The 13,363-nt window shown below is 36.2% G+C and overlaps 1 protein-coding gene across 7 annotated transcripts in view; it reads left to right on the top strand.

The window, feature by feature from the left end:
* AP1S2 (adaptor related protein complex 1 subunit sigma 2) overlaps positions 1 to 13,363 on the top strand; it is a 28,002-nt gene that overhangs the window by 4,960 nt on the left and 9,679 nt on the right. For 5 of the 7 annotated variants that reach the window (XM_027054698.2, XM_027054701.2, XM_027054702.2 and 2 more), the window contains exons 3-4: positions 4,393 to 4,501; positions 5,117 to 5,254. In XM_027054698.2, the coding sequence (XP_026910499.1) occupies positions 4,393 to 4,501; positions 5,117 to 5,254 (247 nt within the window). Of the gene's footprint in view, positions 1 to 4,392; positions 4,502 to 5,116; positions 5,255 to 9,496; positions 9,592 to 13,363 lie in introns of all 7 variants that reach the window. The other 2 variants (XR_003418533.2, XR_008290024.1) reach the window with 1 other exon arrangement.

Raw genomic sequence — 13,363 nt, 5'->3', positions numbered from 1 at the left:
CACCAGCATTCAAAGGGCAAGCAAAGGGTGTATTGTATAGGGTCAGTAACGTCAGGGAAAGGGAGAGAGTTTTGCAAATTAAGTCACCATTGCCAAAATTGCAAAAACAGTTTAAATGAAGAAAAGAATCTTTTAGGTTTTACAATGAGAGTTCATAAAATGCCATCTGTGGGAACATTTTCAGTGAAATAGTAGGAACAGGAGTCTCGAAGAAATGGAGCAAAGTGTGAAGAAGAGGTGGAGACTTTTAAACACCAAGTGTAGACTATTTGGGGAGCTTTGCTCCGAAGATAAGAAGAGGTGGTAACCACCCATAGATGCAGGAGTCAGAAACAGGGTTTTTAAAAAGGTGCGAGTGACTTAAGCTTATTTCTAGATAGGGGAAGGAGTCCCCCGTGTGGAGGAGGAAAATACTAGCAAGGGAATCAATCCCAGGAATCGAGATTCCTGCAGCAGAAGGCAATGGCCTGTTAAACAGGGAAAGAAAGCACTCCTTGGTATTCCCGCACACAGGATTCAGCCCACCCACGTCGGGCCGCCACTTTTTCTTATGAAGAGCTATAAAGGGTAATCTAACCTGACTCTGATACTTGTATCAAGCGGCTATAAACAAAAGGTGCACTTAAAAAACAGCTTTATTGAAATAAAATTCACCTACAGAAGTTAGAATCTTCAGTCAATTTTTCGATACATCTGCCCCATTTCATACTGAAAACCTCATGTTTTATATTTAAGGACATATTCATAGAAACAGGTGATTTTTTCCCCCTTAGTCCAGCTGGAAGAGAAGACCTTTTTAAGCAAAAGAGCTATCACTTCTGAGAGATTGTGAACCAGGACTCTGGCTGTTCCTGTCAGTAAGTGGTCTTTAGGTCTTCCCCCCTTTGTCTCAGCCACATTCTTCTTGCTGAGTATTTCACTTAAACAGTTCCCCCTCTTGGGGAGCAGGTGGGGGGGGTTGATAGGGATAATATAGCTGAAAATACAGACTGAAAATCAGGGGACTTGAGTTCTGCTTGGTTCGCACCCTTAGCTAGTTTTGTAACTTTAAACAAGTCATTTTTCCTTTTTTCCTCATGTCTGAAATAAATGCTCTTAAAGATCCCTTAAAGGCTGAAGAGTGTATTTTATGCAGCATGCTATGGAAGAGGCACTAGATTAAAGTTTTACAATGAGTTTAAAAATACATAGGTCCAAATTACTAGTTTGAAAATTTGCCAGAATACCTTATTTTCTTTACTAACAAAATAATTTGTAATGACATACCGGTTGGATTGAGAACAGTTTCCTTACATTCACCCATAGTCAGCTGACACTTAGCTGACTGCAGAGAAGTCATGTGTTTTGAGTATAAGAATAGGCACTTTTAGATGTTCTCTGAGTGCCAGTAATTAGAGTAAGCCTTAATCCACTGTGCTAAAAATAACCAAACATGCCTTTCTTCTTACTAGTCTATTAATTTTACTTCAGATTTCGACTTACAAATATGTACTAAGAAAAAATGAGCTCATAATTGAATTTTTTAAAAAGCATTTGGCTCAAAAATAGGGTTCTCTTGGTAATCTTTTACTAAATCAGTGTAACACCATTTACTTCACTGCCTCTTCAAACCTCTTAAAATACTGCCTATTCAGTTTTAATTTTTGCCAGGTGCAGGATTACTCTGTTTAATACAGTTCCTGGTTATTGTTTTTAATATAAAACTTGGGCTTTGGAGTCAAATTGCTCTTCCTAGGGAGGTTACTCAATTAAGCCTGGGTCTCCTGTAAATGCAAGTAATAATGGTATCTTTCTAGAAGAGTTGTGAGGATTCAAATAGTAAAATATGCAAAAGCCTCAGCTAATGTTTAATGTCTCATTCAGAGCGAGGACTCCGTGAATCTTACCTGTCACTATTCTGTTTCTTCAGTAAGCTTTCTGTAAAGTGGTGTCTTAGAATCCTGATAACTAGCTGTTCACTTACAGCAAAGAATTTGTTTACTTGGATGGCTCTTTGTCCATTCTACATTTAGGTAGAATTGCAGGATTTTTAAAATACTATCAGCTGATGCTTAGACACATCAGTCCTGGTGGTATTTAAAACAGTTCTTTAATTTTAAGTTTATTTATTTATTTTGAGAGCGAGAGCAAAAGAGAGAATATCCCAAGCTGTAGCACAGAGCCTGATGCAGGGCTAGAACTCAAGAACTGTGAGATCATGACCTGAGCCAAAACCAAGAGTTGGACACTTAACTGACTGAGCCACCCAGGAGCCCCCAGTCCTTGTGATAGTTAAGTTAATATTTCCAGGTGATTCTACAGTTGAAGACCGATGACTAGTGTTTCAGTGCTGTTTATTTGTAGTAAGGCAGCACTGGCAGTACTGTGGATGAGGAGCAAGGACCATGGGGCAAGCATTCGATTACTTAACAGTAGCATTGTCGAAATGCTGACATTAAGACTAAAAGGAATTTTACTATTAGTAACTGACTTAGTAAATTCTTTCTAATGGGATTATTGAAATAGCACCCTGTTCATGTGCGCTGTTCGTGGCTGTTTTTTTTTTATCTACCATTTTAATGCCAGTTCCTTTAATTTTTAGTTTTCTTAATTCAGGGACTTGTAACGTATCATTTGTATCAATTTCCCCAAATTCAAAACTATTTGGTGAGCATGGGTTAGGGAGGGTGGAGAATTGGAACATCCCATTGCCTGTTAAACAGATAAAACCATAGGGTAGGAAAGAGAGGAAACATTTTGTTAAAGTTGGAGGTGGTGCCCTGTTATGTCCTTCATGCTAATAAATGAACACATTGGAAAGCCCCCTCTCTAAGACTGCAACAGACTCTCCTACCATTTTAAATAACTTACTGAATGTGTGAGTCCGGTAGAATGGACACGGCAGAAAAGTCAAGCTGTGGATGACAAGGGAGTCCCTAAGGTGGAGTGGGAAAAGGCTTGGAGTTGATGTCCGAAGATCAGATTTCTTGTCCCAGAGCAACCACTTGGCAGACCCTGTACTCTTGGGGCCTCAGTTATTTTGTCCTCTACCCCCCACCCCCCAGTCAAGGATGATGGTGCTTGCTGTTGGAAAGATCAAATAATTGATCTTTACTTAATCAGTTGATAATATTAAAATTAATAGAGGATTCTGTAAATACTAGTTACTCTCATACTGAAGAGCAGAAATTCATTGGGTTCCAAAACAGATTATGTGTTTGCATATATTATTTTCCATCAATGCTATGAGCAGTAGTTGCTCATTGTGTTTCCCAAAAATCCCTTAAATGCTCCTCAGTGAAAATTACAATCTAAACTGAGACTTGTTAAGAATGTCATAGGTGTTTTGTTTTTTGTTTCAAAAGCCTTTAATACACTTAAACCATTTGAAAATGTTCTTTTAATCCTCCTCAAAGGACTTGGTCATTGTTTGCTATGCCTCAAGGTTGTCTTAAGTTTTGGCTTCCTTGAGTCAAGTATAGTCTAGTCCCATGTGCTACAATCCTAATTTGGAAGAGAATATTTACTTTTCCAATCTTACTCTTCATGAAGGGTAAATAACCAAAACTTTCATTTAACAGGTAGAACTTGGAAAATTTGAGGACAGGTTTCAGTTTTCCCCTGTTCTCTTTCTCTAACTTCTGTAAAAACAGAGCTGTTCTTTTCTTGGAGTTTATTCCACAGATCTAGAAACCTTTTAAAAAACAATTTTATGCTATTAGAAGTCAAGATAGTAGTTACCTTTTGGGGTGGCAGGTGGTGAACTGGAGAGGCTAGGGGAGGGGATTCAGGAGTTCGATAATCTGTTTCTTGATCAGGGTGCTGATACACAGGTGGGTTCACTTTGAAAACTCCTTAAGCTGTACATACATGATTTGTGTTCTCTTTGTGCATATTAACGCTCCAGTAAAACATTTTGGGACATTGGCTTCACATTGACAATATCTTCAATAAGTCCTTTAGTCGGAAAGTTTATCTTCTTCCCTGTTTACTTGTAGTTTGCATTAATCACAGTGCATTTTGTTTTAGTTAAGTAAACACAAGATCGTATTTCATACAATTGAGGGCCGTTGTATTTCATTCAATGTGTTTTGTAACTGGGTCCAGCTATGTTTTAGAATATTATATGTATTTCTATGAATATTCTTAGAAAGGAGCCTGAAAGGAAGAAGAGCAGAATAAGTTTGTCTTTCTAGATGGTGTGATTTGAGTGATTTTTTTTTTTTCTTGCCTGTACCTTTCAAACTTTCTCTATATGCATTCATTACTTTTGCACTCCGGGAGGAAAATAATCTACACTGTTGTAAAAGGGAAAATGAATTAAGTATGGGGTCTTTCACAATAGGATATGAAAATATATTTAGAAAACATGATTATAGAGTAAAATTTTTTCCACATTTGCTTTTGTTACAGATATGCTAGTCTGTATTTTTGCTGTGCTATCGAGGATCAGGACAATGAGCTAATTACCCTGGAAATAATTCATCGTTATGTGGAATTACTTGACAAGTATTTTGGCAGTGTGAGTAGTATTTTGTTTTAGAAAATTGAATGCCATAGTATCTTTTTTTAATCTTTTTTGTAACAAGTTTATTATTTGATTGTCTTGGGGATTCTGACTCTTTGAAAGTAACTGCAGGAGAGGGAAGGGCTGACTCTGACTCTTGCCAGCGTGCACAGCCACTTTAACTGCCGCAGTGCTTGACCCCGCTGCCTCATTTAATGACGGTCGTGAGAATAAGGTTTAAAATAGTGAAACAGAAAGGAGTTCAACTGCAGGGATTAACATTCTGGAAGTGCTTAATATAGAATTTAGATTTGGTAAGCAGTTACGATCACATTATCCGGGAAATACGTATTTAAAAAGATCAGTTTTTGTGAGTAGAAAATTATTACGTTGCCCATGTTGGGAGCTTCCAGAATCAGGTCTTTCTTACTTAGCTTGTAGGCGTTGTGTTTCCAAGTACTTGAGATTTGAGAAATATGCTGACTAAATTGATGATGCTTAGTTAGCAAGATTGCCATTTTTAGAAAGAATTAAGATGGATTTGCTCTGGTCAGATTTTATTCACTACCTGATAGTGGGTAAGTACCTTTTGCTTTTTTCAGTTTTACCATTGTTTTCCTTGCTTTTCAGGTGTGTGAACTTGATATCATCTTTAATTTTGAGAAGGCTTATTTTATTTTGGATGAGTTTCTTTTGGGAGGGGAAGTTCAGGAAACATCCAAGAAAAATGTCCTTAAAGCAATTGAGCAGGCTGATCTACTGCAGGAGGTAAGCTAATCAGAGTTCTCTTCGCTGGGCAGTAGCATGTTTTGCTCTTGCCAGGGAAGTCTCAGTTGTGCTCCCTCATTCGTAGACTCTCAGAAATTACTCTGAAGCATGCTTGGCATGTAGTGTCCATGTACAGTTTCTTGATGGGAATATGTGTCCATCTCATCAACTCAGTTATCTGTGGATGGATTGTTTACTTTGGAGATGGTCTGTCATAATGATGGCCCATTTTTGGACCCTAAAACACGAGAGTCTGAACCTTTAGAGGACAGACTAAGAAGGGAAAAGATTCATCAAGATAACAGGAATTTGAGAACTCTCCATCCGTTGTTGTGAATTACTTACTTACGGTAACCCCTGTTCTCCAGTTGACTGTGAGACTGTGGCGTTTTCATCCCAGATTGGTTCATATTTTCACCTCATGTCCATTAAGTGCAAACGTAGCCAAGCAAATGACAGTGTTATAATTACACTTTTTGTAGACGTCTGTAGTTTTATGTTAGCAAGACTAACTAAAAGGTAGTTGGCCTTCTCTTGGCTCTTTTTAAATAACAAACCGTGTTCTGTCAAATGACTGTGTTCTTATTTTGCCTTGATATCTATCACGAGAGCCATTTATAAACCATCTTCCCTTTCCAGTTTCCATAGTTGTCCTGGGTTAACTGTGTATTTGTTGTTTCTGGACCTTCAATTTCCGAAGTTTAAAGTTTCACAGATAGGGCCACCTTTTTCAAAAAACTTAAGGATACTTTAATTCAGATACCAAGTTGAATTATGCTTTAGCAGTAATTGTGGTTTTAATCAAATAGAAAGGAGTAGTGAATATAAAAAATGTATGTTTTCATTAAGATAATTGCCTTTTTTACTATGAAAGGAGGCTTTAAATCCAGTTTTTTAGCATTTCTGCTATAACAGAAATGTGAACTAAGAAGAGTAAATCTCTTTTTGTCCATTATAATTTCTAGTGGGCCCCTGTGGGAGGAAGGGCCTCAATAATGGCTCTGCATCAGTCACTGACTGGGTCAGTTGTGAGGATTGCTCAAAGTTGGGACGATATCATCCAGAACATACACCTGTTAAACGTGAGACAACACATTGTGCGTGTAAAGATCTCGAGGTACCAAAACAGTGGTTAAGATGCCTGCACCAGTGGAATCTTTGGTTGGCAGCCCTGATGCCATCCGCTGTCAGTAGTGAAAGGGGCACGGCGCCTTTCCTGAGTGCGTACAGCTCGCCGCGGTGCTTTATTCATTGATTGCAGACATGTCACTGGGGAGATCCTTTTTTAACTTCTGATATTCTGACCGCAAGCTCATATGTGGTTTTAAAGTTAGCACCTCCTTATTTTGCTGTTTACTAATCAGACTTTTCTAAAAATTCGGTTAAAAGCAGAATCAGGAACTATGAATTTTTCATATTTGTCTCTTCCCTTGTTCACTTTTATATTTTGTTATTATGGAGCTATATTATGTCAGATCCTGGTATTTCCTCCAGGTTCTTCATCATTTCTTGATTAATTCCATCTGCCTTAAAACATTTTAAAGTTCTTGAAGTTCACCTTTTAATATATTTTTTTCTGGAGAGTAGTGTTTAGGGTACTGATCTCTCCTGTGTCTGGACTGTTGTTTAAACTACTGGGAACTTGCTATTGACTTTGTAAGTACGGCAAATGTACTAAGTTTACTTTATAGCATGTGTTGAGTATTTGATGTATCGGGGATAAAAACGTTAGTACAAGTCCATATTTATTTGTAAGTGTGTGTGTGTGTGTGTGTGTGTGTGTGTGTGTGTGTGTGTGTATCTCCCCTATTAAAGTATTTTAATAGTAAATAATACCTCCCTTTTTGAAGCAGTATTTTTTTTATCTTTAGTAGAAAGGAGTAGAGAGAAGCATGGGATGTCTATGTTTCCATGTAAGATTTTCCTTACCCTGTCTCTCACCCTAGTTTAAAAAAATTTTTTTTGACTGCTATTAATTACAGTTTCTTACCTTTAGAAGAGAAATTTTGCCCAGCTTCTTATCTGTGACCTTAACGTCATTGTACATAAACCAAAGTGATAGTACATTAAGACAGTTTCTATTTGGTGTCTGAATAAACCATTTTTCTCAATGTAGCCATTCAGTTCTTGAGGAGGCAGAATGTGGCTAGTCTGTTCTGAATTTAGCGTGAGTTATAATACATTGCAGATTAAGGCTTTTATGAAGCCAAGCTAAAGTCTCTTTGTGGCAGTAAGGCTTCAGATGATTCTGTTCAGGTTAACCTGTTACTCATTTAGCTTATTTGCCAACATACTGTCACAAATCCAGGGATGACAAGATGATTGTTTCCTAAAATAGATTCATTTATATGTTGATACATGATACATGTTTACATCTCTAGGAGAGTATTTGAATACTCATAAAATATTGAGTAAATTTTGAGTAAACTCATAAAATATTGAGTAAATATTGAATAAAATTTTATTCATAAAATAGTGGAATAAGATGAGAAAAAGCATTTCACAGACTGCTAAGTTTCTAAAATTTCTAAATTTGCTAAAAATTTCCCTTTTACCCAATTTATATAAACATGTTTTGGTTTGTTTAGGTAGTCCTTTAACAGGCAAACAGGGCAGACCATCAGGTGATAAAGTAGGTTTTCTCTTAGCATATTACATATAGTCCAGTCATGAGATCAGGTCTGGACACTATGACAACAAAAAAGAACTATGAAATAAAAAAAAAAAAAAAAGAACTATGATGAGAGCTAATGCTGAGTATGTATTTGTGAAGCATCCTGTGCTAATCGTCAACATGCCCTGAGAAAGATCATGAGTACCTTTTTAACAGATGACGAAGGAGAGGCTCAGTGAGGTTCCAGCAACTGGTCCTAGCATTCCAAACCCAGATCTGCTAGACTTCAGAGCTGTGTGAAATCTTAACCACTGAGCTCTGTCCATCTCTCTCCCTTCCCCCATCACCCTCCCCACACCCCCCTTTGTGTATTGTCTTGGTATGTGTATTTTAAACCTTCTGTTTTAGGTACCAACTTCTGTGTTTTTCAGGAATAAAGAGATTAATCATTCTGGAGGTTTTTCTGTATGGAACAGAATAGATTTTCTAAGATACCATTTTTTACCTTTTATACTGAAGATTTTCATTGTCCACATTATCAGTAGTTGGTATTTTTCAGTTGGATGCATAAATAATAATTATTTAAATCGTTTCTTCTCGGATTTATCTAAACTCCTGGATTTATAGTAGCTCTTTTGGTCTTAAAATTTGGGATATAGTATTCATTTAGCCTATGTCATGAAATGATTTTGCTTCCAACATTGTAAATATGGCTGTAAAGACACTCATCTAAATGCAAGTTTAAATTTGTGGAGGGCCTAATTAATTACTTTTCCATGTATTGTGACTTTTCTATTTGGTGTCAGGTCTTTTACTTGAATTGACTATTTCTAGACACCAAAGATGCCTTTAAATTTATAATGCAAATATTTGTTGGCTTGATGTTACATGGGAAATCGCAAAATAATTTTGATTTTAGACCTTTTAAAATCTGTGAAATATACATTTCTATCCTTAAGAATGTTTTTCCTCAGAAAAATTTCTCTTTTACCTGATTTGTATATATGTCACATAGTTTGTTCAGGTAGTCCTTCGTTTTATAGACCAACAGGACAGATAGTCAATGGATATGGTAGCTGTTCTATTAGCATATTATAATCAGTAATGAGAACATAACATCAATGGGTATTTGAATAATTGCTACGATATCAGACACTGTGATCAAATAATAAAGATCTTTTTTATTTTACTTAATTACTTGGTAAATAGTGGTTCAGTTTTGACATTTCTAGACTGAACTGTATGTGTATTCCTTTTGGTATTTGGTTCTGTGAATACATGGATTTGGGGGTAAAGCCCAGAAAAATTGGTCTATTATCCAATTTTTAATGTCTGTTGGAATTTAACACGTTTTCTTAACATGCCACTGGTACTTGATTCTTAAATTACTAAAGTGCAACATGCGGAGATTACTAAACTGACATTCTTTGCAATACTTGGAACATTCCACCTCCCCACCCACACCACCAATTAAGTGCCTATTTTAAGCTAGCTTTTTGTGGGGGAGGACCTGGGGGAGTGGTACAGTTGATTTATAAACATACATGTAATGACCAAGGAAATGTAGAGTGCATTTTCTTTGTAAAGTCAGGCACTTACCAGTTTTTCTCTGCTCCTTAATTTTATAGAGCCAGAATGAAGAATGGGGAGGTTTGTCTGAGGATATCTTATGATAAAGAGCAGTCTAAGGCTTTAGTCCCTTTGACCCCCAACTTATTTCTTGGTAACTACTAAATTTACCATCTTTGTGGCATGGATAAAGTGGGGTGTTATGCAAAGACTGTTGCACGTGAGATGATTTCAAGTCCTTGCCTGATCCGTGAAGATCAAATAGTTAAATACCGGGCGTCGGGCTTTAACCTCAGCGGTAGATGCATGATGGTGTTGATCAGCGCTTTGAGATGTGTCAGCCTTTCTTTTTTATACTAACAGCATCATTTTGAAATTTGTGGGGGTTTTCCTTTTGAGCTTTGTTTGCTGTTGGTATTGTTTCTCACAAAGTAATCTGAGAAATGAAAAATAAGTGAGGTACCAAAAGCAAGCATTACACTTATGAATTTGCTTCTACTTCGAGATGATCCACTTTATGAATAGATTCACTCGGATTTGCAGTTGTTAATCTGCCTCGGCTAGAAAGTGGTGCTCTGTGGAGAATTAGCGCTGCTAAAATTGATTTGTTTTAGTGCTGGGGCTGCATGATATATCTTAGTACTATGCAACATCTTTGTGGAAGTAATAATAAATCTGTTGGACTGCATAAAAATGGAAAGGTAAGAATCTTAGAAAAAGTGATTTTTAAAAATGAATCTTTTGTAACCTAAAATTATTTTTAAGTAAATAAGTACTTGGAGTATTTAATAACATGCCTTTTAGTATAAAGTTGGGGGGGGGTTAAATTAAAATCTTGTTAATTAAGAATGTTTGGCATGCTACTCAAACTCAAGAATATTGTACATTGTTTTACAGTAGCTAGATATGTTCAAATATTTACAATATCCTTTAACAGCAAAAAGTGTTTTGATATAAATCCTCTTAGGCTTTGGTTTAATAAGACAAACTCCTTTGATTCCTTTGTGATTTCCATTGTTTGTTAAAGCCTTCAAGCCTAACCCTTTTTCTTTTAAATTGGGTTAAAAGTTAACAAGGCCAGCGTATTTTAATTTTTTTAAGTGTATTTATTTTGAGAGAGAGAGCGCGAGAGCAGGGGAGGACCAGAGAGAGGGATGGAGAGAAAGAATCCCACGCAGGCTCCATGGGGCTCAAACCAACAAACCATGAGATCATCACCTGAGCCCAAATTGGGAGTTAGACGCTTAACTGACTGAGCCACCCAGGCGCCCCCATATTGTAATTTTTTATAGGTAAACTTGATTGGGGTCTGCTAGAACAAACTAGATAAGTAAGGTTTGGTTACATTAATGCTTGAAATGGAAAATACAGAAAGGCAGATGCAGAAAAAAACAAAAGGCAGAACAAATCTTGTCTTTCATTTTACGCTTTATAAGAAACAATTTGGCCAATGTCCTTGATCGCTGGTTTTCAGGTTCTAATCATTTTGTTCTAGATGTGTTTTTTGAGCTCTGTATTTGCCTGCTTTTCAGAATTTGAGGATCCCCCCCCCTTTTATTTTTATGAGTTAAATGAGTTTCATTTTAACTCATTTTGAGCCTGCTCTTGCTACTCTGGGCTATTTGTAAGAATGAAAAGTTGGAGTAACTTAAAATCAGTAGCTGTAAATCTGATTTTCAAAGATATTTGACAAGAACCCACAGTAAAATACATTTTTATATCACAGTAGTTACACGCACATAAACTGAAAAAATATTTTGTTAAATAATACTTTTATTTCTTGTGTTGCAATCTCACATTTTCTCTTCTATTTTCTTCGATGCTGATCCTGATCTAAATTGATTGCATGAGGCCTAAGACTGGTACCTGCAAAGAGCATATTCCTAGCCATTGGTGGTGATTTTTTTTCTTTAAAAAGTACTTTCTGAAAAATTTCAAGGTTTGAGGGTTTTCCCCCCCTACTGACACATTCTTTTACATTTTCTTTTATTGTTTCCTCTATTGCCTTTTTTTTTTAAATAAAAATGTCCATTATAGAAGAATGAGCAAATACAGGTACGCACACTAAAACATAATTTACCCATCAACCAGGGACGATTAGATTAACTCAGTGGTTCTCAACTGGGATGGGGAGTGGGGCAATTATACCTCCTCATGGAACATTAAACAATGCCTAGACATGTTTTTGATTGTCACAACAGGCAGTGGAGTGCTACTGGCATCTAGTAGGTAAAGACCAAGGATGCTGCTAAGCGTCCAACAGTGCCCAGGACAGCCCTCCTAGAATAAGGAATTTATCCAGCCTCAAGTATCAGGAGTGCCCTGCTTAAGAAACTTTAGTTTAACACAATAGGATATATATACAAAGATTCCATTTACATTTTACAGACCACTATATCTTTTCAATATAATATATAGTCCAGAGTATAAATGATTGGCTGCGATGAATCAAAAGCAGGAGGGGGAAAAAAAAACCCTAAGGACAGTAAAAGAAGGACAAATGTGCTTAATAAGAACATGTAAATGGCTATAAAAATCACCTCTGTGAGTCAATGAAATCACCCTTAACTTGATAACCAGTGCCTGGGGAGATAATCTGTGGTTGACTTCAACACCTAACCCACAGCAAAGCTTGTGGGTTGTCACTATATAATTTCGTTTCCTGAACAATAACCAAATCTGTTGATGTCTGTTAAGGTAATTGAGTTTTTACATGGAAACAGAATTGAGTATACCCTGCAGGCAGTTAGAATATTTTTTTAATTTTCTGCTGTTTTCCCCATTCACTTTAGGGATTTGATCATTTTTTTTAATAGGAGGAATAATTTAAATGATCAGAATTTGCAAATACAGGCTTTTATTGTACATGCAGACTTTTTTGTTGTTGTTGTTCTTCTGTACCTTACTAGCCTTCAAGAACTTACTTAGCAAAGATAGAGAGTTTGAATATTTGAAATTCAGTGATTCAAGGAAATCTTTTATGTTTTGAAAACCCTGATCAAATTTAAAGCATTTCAAGTCCTGATCCAAATGGAAGACCAAGGCAAATACAATAGTTACCCTAAAGTATGCTTAAAACTATTTTAAGTCTAAAGTGATATTTGCTAATTAGTCTGGTTTTTTTAATTTGAAAAGTATAATTAACTGCCAGAGAAAGTAATTTGTCCTTAGTATTTTATAACTAATAGGTTTTAGAGCAGGGTTTACAAGATGGTAGTTATCCCTATCATTTTTAAGACAAACTTTTGAGACGTGGAATAGACATAGATCAACAGCACAATAGAAAAAGACAACAGTAGATATAAATAAATAATTCACAGATGAAAGAAAATAATTCACAGATGAGAGAAAAAAACAAATGGTCCTTTTATGTAAGGGAATGTAAATTAAAATATGAATAACTTCTTTTGGTTCTTGGATTGGCATGGATGAGCAACCCTCTTGTCTGCTTCTTATGACCACTTAAACTTTGTAGTCCATTTTGGAGCATGAGTTTGGTGCTGTTAACAGTTAAATGTGTACACCTTTTGACCCATCAGTTAAATTTCAAGGAATTGTGTCCAAAAGAAATATACAAATACACTAAGACTCAGTGTAATATTAAGCCATTGGAACTTACCCAAATGTTAATCAGTGGGAAATAGGTTAAGAAAATTATGCTACCTACATACAGGGAACTGTTAACCTGGTTGTAAAAGCAATGAGATTGATTTCTATGTAATGGTAAGGAAAGATACTCACAGTATATCAAGTGAGGAAAGATCTAGGAGTGGGACATTAACTTATCAGCATTACCTGTGAAAATGTTTGAGGTCCCCCTCCCTTTTCTAGAACTGTAAAACAAACATGTACTAGAAGTAGAAATATATTTTTAATTTACAAGTTTTTTAAATGACAAAATGATGTTGTGTGAATGGGAGAGTACA

The sequence above is a fragment of the Acinonyx jubatus genome, chromosome X (genome assembly GCF_027475565.1).
Source record: "Acinonyx jubatus isolate Ajub_Pintada_27869175 chromosome X, VMU_Ajub_asm_v1.0, whole genome shotgun sequence".
Taxonomy (NCBI): Eukaryota; Metazoa; Chordata; class Mammalia; order Carnivora; family Felidae; genus Acinonyx; species Acinonyx jubatus.
The sequence above is the reverse complement of the archived record's forward strand: the minus strand, read 5'-3'. Positions and strand labels throughout refer to the sequence as shown.